Raw genomic sequence first — 19,766 nt, 5'->3', positions numbered from 1 at the left:
AAAACTATCAAGACAGTAATACATTAATCAACGCATTATTAAATATGATTTTGTATTTCACCAATAACACAACAACTTAACAATTGTTAAAAAGGCCTTTCAGTCAAAAAATAAATTGATTAAATTACCTGTATATCATTTTTCGTTATTCGTTCTTATTATATTTTCGTGTAAATACATTTCATTTTATAATAAAGATATTAGTCCCAAAAATGTTATTCAAAATTAGTGGATTTAATCTGTCATTTAATGTAATGCGAATAGTTTACATCAATTTTATGAGCATATAAATATTATAGGTATTCATTCAACGGCATCGAAAAGAATGTTACATAGTGTAAAAAAAATTACCATCTTCTCAAAAACTGCTTCATATTAATTTGTTAAGATGATTAATTTATGTACTACTTTTTTGTGTAAAAAATGTTTGATTATCATTTTCTGCTGAACTCATCATTACAAATAAAATATGAATTTCACTGTACGGCGACATTGGTTGGATGTTTTATGCTGAACGCAGCCAAATTATTCAACGATGATCCAAATAGCTGCCGCCACAAGTTAACTACACGCAAACACAACACACGTCTCTTTTAAATACGGTTAGTAAAATTAGACACATTATAAAAAGTGATGTTATTTTCCAGTGACATAACAAAAACTTCTGTGATTTATTACAATGTGCCATCGTGACAATATTCAAGTTATCCATAACCTTGACATCGAATAAACCAGTTGGTAACCATTTTTTTTATCTTTTGTCTGGACCAGTGAAAATGTTTCATTCTAAATTCCCGCGTAAACATTATGAACGTCAAAAATCGTTTATCCAAATGATATTTTTAATATCTTTGGTCTGATTTTATTGGTTCCTTTTAAAAATATATCTGGTATTAATTTTCGAACTCCTAATGAAATATTTTAAAAGGGTTTTTTTGAGCAGGTGTCCACTAATGTTTTACGTCCTGTTTGAAGGTAATATAGTTTAGAAAAATACATTTTGAATCATTTTGATCAAATCAAAAATAAATTTAGTTTTTCTTCATAAATCGGAACAAAATTGTTTAAAATGCAAACTTCGTCTAAATTCAGTTTGTAAGTATACAAAATAAAATGCAAATTAAAAGCTTTGGAATTGATTACTTTACAGAATGATTTTTTCAAATAAATAAACGTTTTGTTAGTACGTCACACTTTTAATGCGCTTCTTATTGAATTTTTCCTTTTGAATGTTTCTATCTTTATGTCTATGAAAGTATGAAGTATGTGGTTTGTGGTTAAATTGACATTTCGCCAATTTCGCGGGTATTCGATTGTTTCAAGTTCAAACAAAAATAAAATACTTTACAAATATTGTTACATAAAATAAGAGATTTCTCGTGTTTCTGCTTAGTTTTCATTCCCAGTTTAATGATTGGTAGTCTCGATCATTTGCAATTCACATAATACCTGGTTACAATGCCGACTCGCGGAAAACGTTCTCTAAAACAAACTCCGAAGTATAAAGACAGTGACGAATCTGAAGGCGATGGGGACTTTGAAGATTCAGGGTCCGAAGCATCAATTCATGATGCGGACTGCGACGACGAGTCAGATAGTTCGGTTGATGAGTTTGAAGAGGAAGAAGTTAACACAAAGACCAAAACAAAAACTCCCCAAAGAAAGTCAGCAGTACCGAAAATAATTCCTGGGAAAAGTAAAATTTCAATGGCTACACTTAAGCGCAATCTTCAGTCTGCTGGTGCTAAAATAAATACATCAGGAGATTCTCCAACAGATCCTGAAGTACCCTTTTCTATCAAGGACTTAACGGACACAGAAAAGCTTTTGCCTTCCTTCTTGAATCTATCGGAAAGTGGTAATTATTGTGTTATATATGAATAATATATTTATATTTAGTACACGGAGCATCATATTTGCAAACTATACCTTTGCTATTTATAAGAATTATAAAATCTTGTCTTTCGAATTGCGTCAACATTTTGAGCAAAACTAATATAAATGTTTTAGGACATCTTTGGTTTCGACTACAAACATCACTAAATAATTCTAAGGATATGATACTTAATACTTAATAAATAAAATGAATATTAATTTATAATCAAATTTTTAATGATGCTTTTATTAAATCATTATTTTCTGTTTAATAATATCACTGTTTTATTTGAGTTTATTTATTTTTGTAACAAAACAAAATATAACTAGTTGCTTGACTTCGAGAACACCGTCTCAGACTGGAAAAAAACAGATTCAATCTTAACTCATGGAAGCATTTCCCGAGCAATAGAGTTATTGATGGTCGGAATAAGCTGCCACAATAGCTGGTCTCAACGTATAGTCTGAAAAAGTAAAAAAATGGACTAGATTTATTTTTGGATAAGTTAAAGTGTGTCTAACTTATATTTAAATAGATTAAAGCATATCAGCTTTAAGCTGCTCACTTTAAATTAAATAATTATAATAACTGCCTTTTTTTCTACAGCATGCGATTAACAAGAATTATAATTCCACAAATATTTGAAAATGTGAATTCGTAACAAAAAATAAGCATTTTTGAGTGTTTAATAATAACATTGTTAGGAAATAACAAATAGCAACGAGAAAATAATAAACTTTATGGTCACCGAATTATCAGCACAATGGCTGACAATTGCCTATAGAACAGCGCAAAACCGTTCTAGATGGAGGGAGACTGTCAACAGACGAGCCATGTCTGGAGTCGGGCGTGATCACCATCCTCCGATATGAGGCGCAAATTAAAGACAGTTGTACAATATTACTTTTTAAACATTCTCATTTTTTATAATAATGTGTTATTTTTATATATATCTCAATTTGATTGATTTTTAAAATGATACGTATTGACTGTGATATAGTATTTTGTAAAGTTCATGTTTAGAAATAAATAGATTGAATTGAAAATGTGTAATTTTAGATTCTGATGGGAGTGATAATGAAACAAAAGATAAGTCATCTCCAGTCGATCCACTGGAATATAAGACATTTATTCAGAAGAACAAACATGTCGAGGATATCAAAATCAAAGTTGAAAAACCTGATGGTGCCTCGAACCAGCCCGGACGACTCAGTGATTCTGGGACGGACAGTGAAATGGAAGATGTTAATTCTGAATTACAGGCAAGATATATTATGTGTATTCTAATATATTAGTTTTTTATTAAAAAATATCAAACTGTAATATTTTTGTCACCTTTCGATAAGGACTATCTGTCCACAAAACAAACAGCTTTGAAATCAAGCACTAATTTGAGTCTACTAAAATCAAGATTTGATTTTAGTATAAAAGTTATTAATTAATAATATATAAAGGGTTTTTCAATCGGCGTGGGTAGATTTTGACGGCCCGTGGCGGCTATTTTGTCTTGATAACATCTGTCAAATATTTTTTTTATTATTCAGCTATTTATGCTTAATCACCATGTCAAGTTACACAATTGAACAGCATATTCAAATGATAAAATTTGACTATCAAAATGAGTGTTCGTTAGTGCAAACGTTGCGCGCACTGCGCCCATTTTACTGTAGAAGTGGTGGCCCTTCACAGTCAACTCTTCAACGTTTGGTGGCCAAATTTGAGATGACCAGTTCGGTCATCAATCAGCCAACACCCGTACGTTCAAGGAACACAAGATCGCCTGAGAACATCTCGGCTGCCCGTGGAAGTGTACAGCAGAATCCGAGGCAGTCGATTCCTCGCTGTGCACAAGAACTCGGCTTTTCGCAGACTTCAACTTGGCAAATATTGCGTCGGGACTTAAGCCTACACCCGTACAAGATTTAACTGACTCAGGAGCTCAAAGTTCATGACCATAGATAACCCTGATTATTCGCTGACTGGACTTCGAATCGTCTGGAAGGCGACCCCAATTTTTGCCGAAAATTTGTTTTTAGCGACGAGGCGCCTTTTTGGATGAATGGCTGTGTTAACAAGCAAAATAGCCATATATGGGACGACACCAACCCACACGAGGTTCACCAGATGATAATGTATCCTCAAAAAGTTCCCCTTTGGTGTGGATTTTGGACCAGCGGCGTCATTGGTCCGTACTTTTTCGAAAACGGTGTTGGTGAGGCGGTCACCGTCAACGGCGAGCGCTACAGAACGATGATAACTAATTTTTTATCGCCCAAATTGAACCATATGGACCCAGACAACATGTGGTTTTAGCAGGACAGCACTATGTGCCACACAGCAAACGCCACAATTGACATTCCGCATGAACGATTTGAGGGTAAGGTTATTTCTTGCAGGGGTGATCTGAATTGGCCACCAAGGTCATGCGATTTGACCCCGCCGAAAGATAATGCCTTCACTGGGGTGTCCCGTACCCGGGAAAACATTTTACATCATTTTGGAACATTCCTTAAATACACACTAAACATAATTAAATCATAAAAAACATACTCACAAAAACTTATTTTCTTGTACCTATTTGATCCACTTGTCGATCCATTCACCGCCCACTTCCATTATCCATTTCTTAATAGCAATTTTATAATTAGATCACTTACTATATAGATACCATAGTAATATTCTTATTAATTACAAGAGATGGAGAATAGTTTTGAAAATAGAATGTGGAAGTCTGGGAATTTTTATTAAAAAAATAAAATAATATGAACGTTTTGCTTACTCTGTAGGCTATTTTTTGTTGGGTTAAATTTCAAATGGTCTGTTTTTGTTTTACCTTTTACAGGCAAGTAATGATGACTCCCAAGGAACATCAAAGAAATTAAATTTCCAATATCTCACTGACCACGCTAAGAAGCTGGCAGAGGCCAAACAGAGTTTAGAGTCGTACAACAAGCGCCACTCGGGGCCTACTCGTCAGGAGGAAACGCTTCGAATTGACGAACTGTTAGCCATCGGAGAGACTGACAAAGTAGAGGAAAAAATATCCTCCGGTCAAGATGATACAAGCGACTCTGATGTTGAGGATCTAGAAGAAGTAAAAGGTAACTTACCAATAATTGATGTATTGACATCTATGTATTTTTATTAGTCAAATCCATCTATGCATTTCTAAATTTTTTTTTCTAATTAATTAATTTCTAATTAATTTTAATTTCTAATTAACTATTTCCATTTGAAATTTTTATTAAAAGTTAATAATGCTGAACAAACAAAATACCAATTAAATAATTTTTCTCTCTGCTCTTAAATTCAAAATTCAAACTGAAGTGAAATATGTGGAATTATTGTATTACAACTTACGGCGTGTACAATGTGTAAAAAGATTTTTTGTTTTTTTGCGATGGCAAATATTGCTATTGTAATGTAAATAAAGGCACAATTCTATTGAAAGCATGTTATATTTGGTAAAATTGTTAATAATGTAGTTTATGTTTTATTATTATCATCATTCCTTGTCCAAAGAGCCTCCATGCATCTCAATCGGCTGCCAACTCCTTTAAATTTATTTTCATACTGTGCAAAAATGTTTTTAAAAAACTCAAACCCTCAAATTCTTAAAATTTTAGGTGAATCAAAATCCAATATTCCCAAAGGAGGAATACAGCTGATATTAGATTTGCCAACTGACCGACCCAAGGCCAAAAATAAACAACTCGATTTAGAAATGATGCTGAAGCGTCGCATGAACCGAGTAAAAAAAGAATATCAAGTTTTCACACACAAAGTTCACGTCCTCTGCTGGCTTGGGCACGGGAATTTTGTCAATAAAACTATCAACGATCAAAGCATTATGGCCTCCGCACTTTCCCTTATACCATCTGAACAATGTTATCCAGAGAACCGTATAGATATTAAATATGTGGAACAAATCACCAAGTGGTACAACGGCGCCATGAACTTGAAAGAAGATAAGGCTGAATTAAAATACAAACCCAACAAACGGCCCCTTAGTTTAGCCCTGCTTCAGCAAATTGATAAGAAAACGGCAACTACCAAGAAGAATTTGGCCCTTATATTTGCGTCTATGTTGAGGGCTCTAGGAATAAAATGCAGAATAGTTTTTTCATTTCGTGTAGTTCCTCTTCGACCTCCCGATACCGAGCTATGTTCACTTTCCATCAAAAACCGAGAACCTTCAAGTAAAAAAATAGGTAAAGAAGGCGAAACTTCTAAACATTTTAAAACAACGCCATCTACATCCACGAGTAAAAATGATAAAACCAAAATAACTACGGAATCCAAATCCGATAAAAGTAAAACAAAATCTGCACAACCAAAGAAAGTATCAGGAAAAACATGCAAATCTGATACTCTTCAAAATATTCCCCAGTTAGATGGTGCTGATGATCGTGATCTTTCAACGAGTGGAACCAGAACCTCCCGTGTCCGAAATAAGAATAAACCTTTAACTCTCAGCAAGAAAAATGCCTCAAATGCATCTGAAAGTAATTTAAAATCTCCGACACCATCAGGCTCTAATTTATCCTACTGGGATGAACTTATGAAGAACTCAGAATGTGAAATGCCAGCGGTTGAAAAGCGAGTCAGCCACAGGAGTTTACAACTTAAAAGCCCCTCTCAAGATGTTTTTAAATCAAAAGTTAAAACAGAAGTTTTCTCACCCATTTCGTCTATCTTCAATGAATCTACTGTTTCAATAGGAAATGCTCCTTTTGTTGAAAATGAGAATATTTTAGTCAACGCTATCAAAAAAGAGAAAAATATAGTTTTTTCTAAAGTTTTGAAAAACATTTTACCTAGTGCTTTAGAAAGTCCAAAGAATCTAAGTTCATCAAAAGCATCAACATCGCAAAATGGTACTAAAGAATCTACATCGCAAAAAGGTCGCAAATCAACTTTACAGAAGAAAACTGTTGATTCTGATAAGAAAAGCATTCAAAAGTTAAAGAAATCGGATGAGTTGTCATTATCAAAAAAGTTGTTATTATTACCCTTACCAAGTAAGGGTAGTAATATTATCGAACCAAATCCAACTAATGGCAGGAAACAATCTCAATCTTCTAATTCAGAAACGGTTCTTGTTACAAAGAAATCGAGAACAACTAAAGGTCCTGACTCGGGCTTGACTAAAGAAATCCAAGAAGTTACTACTCGTCCAAATAGTCGAAGCTCGCAACGATTAAAAGCATCTTCCAAGGAAGCTACTGCATTACCCAAACCTACAGCGTCGAAAAAAACTACCGCAACCAATGAAGTAACTTCTTCAAAAAAAAATCCTTCATTATCTCGAGAAATTGTTAGTTCAACTTCGAGCCGAAGAACAGCAGCTCCCGTTGAAAAGAAAAAATCTGCTGTTGTTCCACCGTCTAAAACGTCCAGTATAGAAAAGCATCCTCCAAAGCCAGTGAGTCAAGCTAAAAACACCCAGAGAAGAGCTAAGTCTGTTATTCCTCAAGAAGTGAGCAAATATTTCAGTTCTCCCGATAGCTCAGATAACAGAATTGGGCAAAAAAATCAGAGAAAATCCTGTGATAAAAGAGTCAGTCATAGGGATTTATTGAATAAATCATTGCCAAGCGGTAGTGGATCTTCCGTCAAGAAGGTTGCTGATGTCACGAAAGATCTTGTCTCTTTGGTAAAGGATAGAATAAGAGAAAGCAAAGCACAAGCAAGATCCAAGTTAGTCAAAGGTAAATGTTGAACATAGCACTATGATCATGTAGTATATACTATTCTTAAAATATTTTGCTGTAAGGAATAATAATCATGGCCAATTTGCCAGTGCAGTTTTTATGTTATATCATCTCTAAAATAAGATTTTTCTAATAAGAAATGCTTCATTATTATATTGCAAATTAATAATTAGGAAGTGTTTTGTTTTTTTCATGTAGGTACTATTCTACGAAATAGTAATGAAAACAGTCCTAAATGAGAAAGTTTGGTGGTTTTTAATTTTTTTTTTATTTGTTGGTAGAAGTTTTTTAATATAAACTAAGCCGATTTTTTTTTTTTAAATTTTATGTATCGTATTATCAGTGCTATGATTTTTTAAAGTTTTGTATTTCTGAAATTACTCCGCATGTGACATCTCAATTCCGCTTCTTCTCAGTCAGTTCTGCTGATTGGTCCGTTGGCGGTAAGTAAACCGGAAATCTTCCGCAACTCTCTTATCATTGGTTGACTCATATGAACTACTGACATCGTTCAAAGTAGTTTTTAATAAAATATTTTTTAATGTTTTTTTGTACGTTTTTAAGAAACTTTTCCGTATAATTTAATGCCAAACATTTTTTGTATCCAATTTCCCGTAGGGCTGAAGTTCCTCATTGACCATTGTAATCATTTACAAATTATACCAGCGGCAACTTTGACAGATTGCAATAGCGTGGTATTTTTTTATCTTTCGATTTTCGATATCAATTTTTCATCATACAATTAAATGTTTGTATTGTTATTAAGGCTTAGATAACATCTTAATGCAATTTCAGGTAGCAATAAACTTCCTCATTTCAATTTTTAAGTGCTGATATGGTTCAATAAATGGTTTTCAGGTAAAATAAAGGTTATTTCTGATGACGACAGTGACTATGTAGAAGAAGTAGTTCCACAAGCTCGAGCCGGTAGAGACTCGCGCAGTAGTGATGCAGACTTCAAACCCAGCAAGAAGCGTCCCCCGGCCACTCTAAAGACGATCAAAGATCGGAGAGTCCTGTCCACCGATGATGAGCAGTCCGTAGATGGTGCCAAAAGAAAGGGAGTAAATGTGTGGTGTGAGGTGTTCGTAGAAGAGGAAGAGCAATGGATTGCTGTAGACGTAGTGAAGGCTCAGGTCCATTGTGGAAGGGAAATATATGTATGTTCACTATTTAATTATAATTATTACTGTTTTTTGTCATGCTCTTAATCAAATCATATTTAGTTAAGATAATAAAACCATGGAAATATTACACCAGACTCCCATTTCACACGATGGATATGTTTCACGTAATACCATGAAAAAAGAAACCTTGTGTTAAAAATAGTATTATATAAACATTGCGATTGGATCAGTTCGTTAACTTGATACGATTTCAACTAATATTTAATATATCAGCCGATTATTGTGTTTTATAAACGTTCATAGCGTTACGAGTCGTTAAATCTATGCTTAAATGGTTACTAGCCAATTTTGGCCGTTTAAATGCATTACGATCCTTCGGCGCCGCTGACGTATTTGACATGACAGTTGTTTTATATACATATTCCGTTCGTCAAAATGGTCTTCATTTCTGTTGTAATCTATTTAACCTTTTGTTGTTTAGTTCATTCAAATAGACGAGTTGAAATTATTCAAATAAATGTTTCTGTTTAGTCTAATGGATAAATATATTGAGTAATTAAAGAAAACTTATTTGAAACATGGTTTATTGATATAAATGTATACAAAAATAATAGATAATAGTAAAAACTATCCATCGTTATCTGCTGCTTTCTTGCTCTCATTTAATTTTATACCTCTTTTTGTGTAAAAACTTTGTTTGAAATCGTCAAGTATTTGTAATTTGATGTATTTTTTAATCCAGTGGATAGCAATGCGCACCATTCGCGCTTGACAAAAAGAGCTTAGATAAAAAAAAAATTCAAAGACAATTGACAAAACAATGTAGAAGCTGGGACTAAAATTTGTATTTCTATGAATATGCTTACCGGCGACCGTCCCTTAACAAAAATGGTTTATAGAACAAAAAACCGTCGGTTATCGCAATGAACGGTCAACGGTTCGTAACACTTACGGAAGTTTGATAGATGTTTATAAAATCGGCCTTAAAGCATTTAGAAGCAGTACATATGTTTATTAAGCAAACGTATGTGTTTCCAGTCACGTGCAACACACCCAGTAACATACATAGTGGCTTGGGATTCCGAGGGGCATGTGAAGGATGTGACCAGGCGCTATGTCCCACACTGGAACACTGCCACCAGGAAGCTGAGGGTGAATCCTTCTTGGTATGATGAAGCCATGAAGCCCTGGTCAGCTCCACCGAGTTTGCGAGAAAAACAAGAGGACAAGCAGCTGGACAGGATGCAGTTAGATGCACCACTACCACAATCCATTGTCGAGTAAGTCAACAATTATTCTAAGTTTATATTGTATTTATATTTATTATTTATTTGTACTGTATGTTTTGTTATTGTTTTCAAAATACTTTGTCTTTTATTTGACAAGCGTACGAAAAGCGGTTTGTCTCTTAGAAATGATTGTGAGACTATATTTCTGAGTAAGGTGCTGGTATTTCTATCTCGAGCTGCGATAGGTGTCACCGGCCCGTAGATATAAAGAATTTTTCAAGGTACTGTCGGCTGACAGTCTGCTTCTAGATTCGGCGGAGTCCAGGAATGTTCGTGTGAAGATTTGTAGCTGTAGTGACAGAGTAATCGGCGAAATGGAGTTAAATTAGAGTTCTGTCAACCCTTCCATAAAGCGATTCATTTGTATTCGTGTTCACACGTATGTGTTATGTAGAAACCACTACCACGTTATATGGAAACCGCAATATAAGAATCTCGGAATCAACACAAATCAGATTATTCGTACCGCGTTATAAAGAAACCACGTTAAGTAAATTCCAGAAATAATGAAATTGTACATATGTAAATCAGATCGATTTGTTTTGCATTACATTCATGTGTAAAAATTTCATTCTCAAAGTCCATGTTTTGAAGGATATGTTTAATAAATAAAATCGTAAATGGAAATGAATATTTATAATTTTACATATTTAAATGTATGCTTATTAAATATGACACTTCTTTATTACCTTCTCTAAAATGTTCTTCATCTCTCTTGTAATATGAAAATATTAACAGCTCCTCAGGGAGTTGAAACCAGTCCTTGTCTACAAAAATTTGGACAAACTCAAAATATTGTTGACATATTAGACACTTTTCATTCATCACCATCGCCATATATTACTGGCCTAACCCTTTTTTTTAATGGGCCGAAAATCAGATTTTCTGGTTTGCTTGTATTTGGGAGAATTCTCTGATTGCAAGTACATAAATAACATTTGTACTTCCTAATCAAACCATGTGCAGATGAATGCAATAGATAAACTTTAAAGTCATTTACGTTGTTGGAATGTTGTCCTGTATGAAAAATGCGTTACATTGAATTGATTCCCATTTTATAATTGTGAATTATTTACAACTCGTTGAAAATGGCCTCCAACATTGAAATATTTGTGTAAATTATAAGAACATCAAATTTATTTTTTCTTTAAAAAAACTATTTTCAAATATTAATAATATGTACCAATATGCAATGCAACTCCAAAATACAGCCAAAATTTGGTTGCCATTTGGTAAAATGTCCGATCGTGCACTGGGAAAGAAAGTGTGTGTATATGGCCCAGCTACAAATAAAATATATATGTTATGTTTTTTTTTTATAGTATTTTATGGACATATCAACTACATATTTATACTGTGGTACAAATTAATACCGTGTCAATCAATTCATAGACACGGTATCAGTATTTATCCAATTACTTTTATATTGCAAAGAAACATGCAGAATAATTCCTAGTGATTTTTTAAACAATGGTCCTGAAAATAAATTATGTTCAATAGATCTGTAACCGACCCGTTACAGGGGGGGGTGGCGGCTTCATCATCCTGGTTCCTCGCAATCGGCCGTCCCGGTGTAAACGGGAGGTTAGCCCGGGAGGCTAGCCCCAGTGGGCTAGGGGCCTGCGAGCCGGGAGAGCATCGATTGCTAAATCAACCTTAATGGCAAGCTCAGTCAAGGCAGTCCACGGCGGCAACCAGCAGCGAAAGCGGAACTGGGAGCAGAGCGGGTGTCAGAGAAACACACAAGTCGAGTGCCAAGTGCGAACTGATAAATTGTTACAAAATGTATGCTTTATAAAGCGTAGCGGGTCGACTGTTGCTGCCGTCGATGAGAGGGGGTAAGAGATTCGGCCCCCTCCATGCTTACTCTACCTAGTGACCAGCCACATAAATGGCGACGTACACCCGCGCGTGAGTTTTATCGGCGGTAGACTCCGCTGCGCACAACATACAGCCACATATTAATGAACAATAATAAAAATAGATAATAATACAATCTATTTGATATTTCCCCCGGTGTAGCCGAAGGCCGAACCCGAAAGTGAATTTACTCGTCTTTTTTAAGTGTTCAGCACTTTACTTATGTATACCGGGGTCCTATGCTATGTAATAAGCAATTCAAGAAAATAAAAATAAATAATTCACACAATATTTATTTATTTAGCCGGCGCAGCCAGAATAAGATCACTAACTGTTGTAATTTTGGCTATTTCAGATACAAAAACCACCCACTTTATGCTCTAAAACGCCACCTATTGAAGTTCGAGGTGATTTATCCCCCTGACGCTGTAACCTTGGGCTTTGTCAAGAAGGAAGCCGTGTACGCTCGCGAGTGTGTTCACGTCTGCCACTCGCGGGAAATGTGGGTCAAGGAAGCTAAGGTCGTGAGAGCGGGAGAGTCGCCCTACAAGATAGTAAAGGCGAGGCCTAAATGGGACAGGGTAAGATCACTGATTTATTTTCTTAAAATTATTTTTTTGTTTGTTTATATTTTTTAATAACCCATTGGGGTTATATTAAAATATAACGTATAGTGCAGTCATGTGCTTTTTCAAGTTGATTTTAAATTTGTCTCCAATGTAATTTTTCAAGTAGTAAGGTAAGTCATTGTAAAGTCCATTGTATAGTATTTTTGACTGTCTTGCATTTGTCTTTGCTTTTTTAATGTGGTAGTGTTTTTGTTGTCTGATCGAGTTTTGTTGTTTTGCTGTCGGGATTGTAGAACGACAAATGTGCGAAAAATGCGACATTGACTTTCTTTAATATTTGGTATTGAATAAGTTGTATAATGGCTCTTTTTTACAGGTTTGAAAAAAATTTAATATAACTAACTGAAATATCAAATAATATACAGTCGAACTTGGTTATTACGAGGAAGAGGAGACTGACTGAATTTGCTCGTTATACCAGAGTATATTATAATCATAAAAGAGTTATACAATCACCATTGCATATTTTCACTAAGTAAACAAAGAGTATACTTATTGTTCATACAAGTAATTTAAAAAAATAAAACTAATAATGAAAACCATAATATAATAAATGCTTACAAACATTTCACTTTCTAAATTTCAAATACAGATAAGTAAAAAAAAATCACAATATCTTTAAGATTTTTCTTGCCACATTCTGTTTCACAAATAATTGCCACTTTTTTCATATTGAGAAACACTTCCTCTTGTTAGTAGACATGTTTTTAAATCAAGGGTAAGTTTTTAACTGATATAACATCACCCACTCGTAATGTTTTTTTATGCATTGACCATAGAACATTACAAAATTCTTAAAAGCGTTGTAAAAACCCCCGAAATACAGGTGTCATTCATAAACTACAAAAGAAGTTGAAAATTGTAATGTGGTGCCGAACTGGTACTTACTAAGTTCACAAAGCTTGGAAACACTTATTAGGTACTAAGACTCTTAAGGGCCGTCCAGGGTAGAGGCCTAGCGCGGTAGCGACAACGGGCGCAAAATTTAAACATACGAAAACATATGAAAAATGCCACACATGGCCATAGTGCGAGGCTTGTGGCGGGCGCGACAAATGAATGTTCGAGGCCTTACATACTGTCATAAACGTCATCTGATCTTATCATCTATAATAAATTAAAATTTTAATTTATTTATCATAAATAAAAAAATTAAAGTTTTATGATTTATTTATATATTAAATCTAATTTAGCCGCTTGTTTAGATTTTATTACTTGGGTTTTATTTCGAAAATTATGTTTTAAACTATTGAAGAGTTTTTGCTTAACTGTTGACAATATTTTTGTATGAGTACATAATTTAATTACACTGACAGCTAGTATTGTATCTATGGTAATAAGTTGCACAGAAATAAATATGAACTAAGAAAATATGTATATCTCTTATGAAAAAAAACAACATTAAATTTTAATTAGTATGAATGTATTATTGTTTTATGTTTTTTTCTTTATATATCTTATGTTTTTATTTTTCTTTTTTCTGTACTCTGTCTTATTTAAAATTATATAAACTCTTATAACTAAACAACTAAAACAGTGTAAGTCACTCTCCAAGCACAAGAGTTAGTCTCTTTATTTGGAGAGTTACAGTGATAACATTTACTAGATGTGTAAAAGTTGATATGTTTCGAATTTTCGAACATGTACTTTTTATGAAATTTATGAATAAAAAAAAATGTTCGCATGTGTATTATTATTTGCCATCTCTTTTTTTCAAATTGTTGAGGAAAACGCAATACATATTTGCTATATTTTATATGTAGCTGGTATAGGAATATTTATTATGGGCCAGTGATTTATGCCATGTCAGAATATACTTAAAATTTGAGGTTAGTTTTCAAAAATATAAAGTGAAATTTATTTAGACATTTTTTTTATTTTTCCAGTCAACCAACACTGTGATAAAAGATATTCCTTTGGAGATATTTGGTCCCTGGCAAGTAGATGACTATGTTCCACCCCAGGCGGAGAACGGCCTCGTTCCGAGGAATCCGTATGGAAACGTAGAACTCTTCAAGAAGTGCATGCTTCCTAAAGGAACTGTCCACCTGCAATGTATGTTGAGATGTATTTTTGATTAAGTGTATCATATTCTAGCACTACACTCAAATTTCCAAAAACTAAATATCGGCGGTGATACTGCAATACCACGTAACTATCAATTGATTTTTTTGGCAGGGGATCCAAAAAAGTATTCTGTCAATATATTACTTGGAAACAAAAACTTTAATTATTGAACATATTACAACAGACATGAAAAACATTTTTCTGAAGGGAATATAGAAGCCTAGGCATCCACAGAGCTTATGACCTGTCATTGGCTGGTTTAAGTGAATTAAAAAAAAATCTTCATGGGTGTTATAATATGTTAATAATAACAGCTCCATTGGGGGTTGAATCCAGTCCTTGTCTACAAAAAATTGAATAAACTCAAAACATTGTTATCATTATTTAAACTAAAAATAACAACAATTAAAAACTAACGGCTCTTAGTCCCTGTGACAAATTTATTACAGTAAAATTTTTTTTTTACACGAAACAGGTTACGCGGTTTTTCAGTACAGTCGTCGTTTCCTAAATGAGAGACACGATTTTGACAGCCATAGCCGCCAACGTGTAATTTAATTTCATCATCTGTAAACAAATTTCAATGGGCTACTTTTTCTAATGGTGTTTCATAAAATTGATATTAATTTTAGGTAACTTTTGATTACAAAAATTATGTGCCTTCGTATTTATAAAATGTAAATGATTTCAGTGCCTAGCCTAAACAAGGTGGCTCGGAAATTGGGAATAGATTGTGCTCCAGCCATGACAGGTTTTGACTTCCACTCGGGATGGTCCCACCCTGTATACGATGGCTTCGTAGTTTGTGAAGAATTTAAGGATCAAATTGTCGCTGCTTGGGAACAGGTATTGGGGACAGTAATTTATATTATTTGCTTACAATAGAAAACATAGATAAATAGATTGCATATTTATCTTTCAAATAATCAAGCAGTAGAAGTAGTCTTAACTCCGTCAGAGAATGGTCAGATGCTATGTGTGGTATGTACTCTTATATAAAGTTGGATCGTGGACCCTCAAAGTAAGCACCATGAACTGATTAGAAGCATTTGAAATGTGGGTATCAGCAACACAAATGTTTTTCAGAGATCTAGAGTTGATAGGGAGTTGCCGACAAACATCAAAGTCCGAAATGTGATCTACTTAGGTCATGTATCTAGAGGTGAAAAATATGAGCCATTGCATCTGGTCATCGAGGGTAAAACAGAGGGTCGACGCAGTGTGGGCTAAAGACAGATATCTTAGCTTCGCTATGTTGGCGAATAGACGGAAATAAGAAGCGTGGAGGAGCTATTTCATACTGTCCAGAACAGAGATGCATACTCCAGAGTGATAGTCAACGTTGGGATGACCTAGCAAGAAAGAACAGAACAGAAAGAAGAAGTAGTTTCTCCACAGTCAGATTTATCACCTACATAAATATCTAAAACCTGTAGCTTAACAAATCATATTTAATTCTGATTAAAAAATTATCATTAATTAGGTTTTTAATAACCGCTGGCAAGATATTGAGCATGGCGCAGCTTGACATGAACATTTGTAATTAATTTAGTATAATGAATAGAGACCATCCTACCTCTTATGTATATGCTTCTCCAAGCTACTGCAGGGTGGATCCACTCACCCCTGTCCAGCAGTGGCTACAAAAGCTGAGACCGCCACAAGGACATACAATAGATTTTATTTTATTTCTTTCCTGTAAAAAAAACATATTATTTTCTTACTGTTAGTTTTTATTGATGTTTTTAAGAATTTTATATAATTTAAAAATTGTATTTATATGTATTTTAGTTATTTCTACATATCGTCGATGACAATCCATTACCTCATAGCTCAAATTAGACCACTTTAGAGGAAAAAGATTAAATCCTTTTTATGTGTTCAGTGAAATTATATTTTTTTTTAACATTTAGGTAAATCATACTTTGAATTACCTAAATGATAAAAAAGTCCATAATTTTACTGAACACACATAAAAAAAAGTTTTTATCTCTCCTCTTATAAAGTGGTGCAATTTAAGCCATACGGCAATGGATTTGCGTTGACGATATATTGTTTTATGAAGCTAAAATACGTTTGTTTTGTGCTGTATGGTAAAATTGGCTCTGTACTATTATAAGCCTTTTTACTGGATTGAAAATTATTATTATTGTTTTGATATCCATGATATTTTCTAACAAAACTTATCCCTATATCATTTAGCATTTAAAGATTTGTTAAATTTAGCTCGCACCTAAGCAGCTAAGTTTCTAAAAAATGAAATTGATGAGAATGCAATAATCGACCAATATCAATCAAGATTGACATTCTAGTACATCATTTATTACTATGAAAATATAAACCATCTCTTGCATTAATTAAATGATGTTTTGTAGTAATAAATTACCTCCGTTTCAGGAACAAGAAGAGGCCGAACAGCGCGCCCGAGAAAAGATTGAAAAGCGAGTTTACGGAAATTGGAAACGTCTCATTCGTGGTTTATTCATCCGAGAAAGACTCAAACGAAAATATGACTTCCAAAACGAAGATCCATTTGAGCAGGCTGGTGGATCAAATGCAAATAAGAAGCGGTCGAAAGGACCTAGATTCTTGGCGAAGAAGAGAAGGTCTTGTGAACGGTCTTCTGGTTCAGACTCCAGCTAAAAAAAGAGACAGTGTTTTATTACAATTTTACAAAGGTTTGTGAATGAAAATTGATTCTTTGGATAGTTTCGAGATAATCGGAAGAATGTCAAATTATTAAAACAGATTACTGTCCGAGAAAACAAAACACCTAATTAGTTTTTTTCGCAACTGTTGCGCTGTTTACAAATCATGACATTTTATACCGAGTCTGAATGCTTCTAATATTTTGGGGATAAGGAAGTTTAGCCAATAATATAATATCTACCTCTATTCTACTTATTAATTTGTAAAGTTAATTATTATAATCAGTGAGAATGATTTCATTATCATTGAAATGTTAAATTTGTTTATTTTTGTAATTTGTTCATATAATTAGTTGGCTGAATGCAAAACCATTTTAACTACATCAGTAAAATAGGGGAAATAGCACATTCAACAATTTTTCAGTTTTTTAATTTAATTAACTTAATGTTAAAAGGTGAAAAATAAATCTGAAATGTGTATTTGCACATTGTTCGTGTTGTAAATGGAGTGGGGCTTTGAAAACTTTGCTACCATGTCATCTCGCCTTACCGATAATTCATTTTCGATTTCCAGGTAGTAAATTGTTTTTAATGGTGGACCCTTGCACTTCGAGAGCTGGATTAAATACCGGGTCTCGTACTTCTCTATCACTTTACCAACATAGTACACTGTTTAACTTTAAGACAAAAATTTAATAAGTAAAAATCGTCTTTGTCGATTGTTTCGTCATTAAACATTGTAATGCTCTGCTCTTCGTCTCCATCACTACTTGTGATGCAAAACGAGTCGCCTGATGACAACACTTCACTATAGGAGTCTCTGGGTGACGTTGAATACCCTCTTCTGCTTCTCGTTGAAAATATTTCTCTCGACCTTTTTCTTTCCTTCCAGTTTTTTTGTTTGTTGATTTTACCATTTTGAATTTCTTCTGATCTATGTTTTTCGGGAGTGTCAGTGTAAATACGTAATTTACCTTGCCTTTTTTTTAGGTGGAGGTAGATTCAGAAATGGCCGAATGTGCCCCCATACACAGATTTTTACTAAAATGTCATATTTATTCTAAGGAAAGTGCACTAGGGTTTTGTTACTACGTACTGAGATTGAGTTGCACACACATCGAGAAAACAATCAACAAACAGAGAAGAATATCATGAATGTGACTTTCTATAATTCTTGTATGTTAAGCATTGAATTAGAAATACAATTTTATGTTTATTTTAACTAAACTAAAAAATAAGTGCTACCAGTAAAAAAAAAAAATTTTCCCATTGAAATATTTACTATTTAGGTTGATATCAACCCTGGTTGAATGTGCCCCAAGGCTGAATCTGCTTCCCTTTCCCCTCCCAGAAAATGAAATACATTTTTTTACTTAAAATAATAATTAACGATAAAATATCTGCACAGTATAAATAGTATATTGGCCGACATAAATACATCAAAAACTGATATTTGTTCAAAATGTGACATATCCATTCTGCGTCCAGCCAACAAATGATTTGTTAATAATTCGTCACCGTGTATTTATTATTTTATACATTTATTTATTATTTTACCACCACCATTTAGTAATTTATTTCTGTTGTACCTTGTAAAATTATGATGTATGTTTTTTAAAACAAATAAATTAAGTATTATGTGTATTTCTTTTAAAACTATTTTTTTGTGAGATGTAATTATTATCAGGACATTTTTTACAGTACAATTGTGTTAGCAATTTAGGTCTTAGTGCATATCGGTAAGTACATTAATATTTTTGTTAAAGTTGTATCTAGCTATAAAAAAAAGTGTTTCGTATTTTCTTATTTCATAAAAAACGCACTAATTGAAGAATAATAAAAAATAAATCTTTAAAATTACGAAATCTGATTGATTACATTTTCTTTTTTTTTTTGCTATGCTATCTCTTTTACTATGATTTTCCCTATTTTATTTTTTTTGTTTTAACTGTTTATGAACGCTTGCCACAAATATGTTTTATTCTTATAATTATCTGTAAAATATATTTTTGTTTACTGTATCTATTTACAAGTTGATAAATTATAAAACGAGATCTTGCCAGAATATTATCAATATGTTTACAGGATAAGATAGTATATACCATTTTTAAATCCAGTTTTTTACCACATTTGTCAATCATGAATAGAGAAATATCCAGTAGATACCAATATGTTTTATTTTCTCAAGTGTTTATTCTGTATCTTACAGCCCCGTTGCACACATTTTAACTCTATGGTTTGTATATATTTCATAAATTTTTGCAAAATATTGAATATTTTTTACCAAAAACTGTGATAATCATGTGAATTTTTTAAATACTGTGTCATTCATTTTTGTCAAAAAATAAAATTAAATATGTTTCCTTCTCTAAAATGTTCTCCATTGTAATATGTTAATCTTAATCTCCTTAGGGGGTGAAATCCAATATTTTGTCCATAAACGTTTAGACACACTCAAAATATTGTTAATTATTTCACAGTTGCCCATTTAATAATAATTATGTACATGTATGTTTTTTTTCAACTTATAATTTTTCTGTTTTGTTTCTTTTTTCA

The 19,766-nt window shown here is 33.2% G+C and overlaps 1 protein-coding gene across 2 annotated transcripts; it reads left to right on the top strand.

The window, feature by feature from the left end:
- The first annotated feature begins 1,243 nt into the window (after nt 1–1,243).
- On the top strand, nt 1,244–18,332 carry Xpc (DNA repair protein complementing XP-C cells homolog). Of its 2 annotated transcripts, XM_088227137.1 has the most exons (11): nt 1,244–1,858; nt 2,936–3,138; nt 4,719–4,977; nt 5,503–7,587; nt 8,449–8,750; nt 9,756–9,997; nt 12,222–12,447; nt 14,382–14,550; nt 15,254–15,408; nt 16,960–17,240; nt 18,201–18,332. In XM_088227137.1, the coding sequence occupies exons 1-10, from the start codon at nt 1,459–1,461 to the stop codon at nt 17,203–17,205; spliced, it is 4,287 nt and encodes a 1,428-aa protein (XP_088083263.1). In that variant the 5' UTR covers nt 1,244–1,458; the 3' UTR covers nt 17,206–17,240; nt 18,201–18,332. The 2 variants fall into 2 exon arrangements, with proteins under 2 accessions (XP_088083263.1, XP_088083262.1); XM_088227136.1 differs by lacking the exon at nt 18,201–18,332 and having other exon boundaries at nt 16,960–17,901.
- Nucleotides 18,333–19,766: the final 1,434 nt, after the last annotated feature.

The sequence above is a fragment of the Micrasema longulum genome, unplaced genomic scaffold (genome assembly GCF_059751315.1).
Source record: "Micrasema longulum isolate JH-2025_06_02 unplaced genomic scaffold, ASM5975131v1 h1tg000489l, whole genome shotgun sequence".
NCBI classification, from domain to species: domain Eukaryota; kingdom Metazoa; phylum Arthropoda; class Insecta; order Trichoptera; family Brachycentridae; genus Micrasema; species Micrasema longulum.
The sequence above is the reverse complement of the archived record's forward strand: the minus strand, read 5'-3'. Positions and strand labels throughout refer to the sequence as shown.

Bases quoted from the DNA above. Each gene is read 5' to 3' on its own strand.
- Xpc (XM_088227137.1), top strand. From the start codon at position 1,459: ATGCCGACTCGCGGAAAACGTTCTCTAAAACAAACTCCGAAGTATAAA. The intron at 1,859-2,935 runs GTAATTATTGTG...GTGTAATTTTAG, and splicing joins CTTGAATCTATCGGAAAGTG to ATTCTGATGGGAGTGATAAT. The intron at 15,409-16,959 runs GTATTGGGGACA...CCTCCGTTTCAG, and splicing joins TTGTCGCTGCTTGGGAACAG to GAACAAGAAGAGGCCGAACA.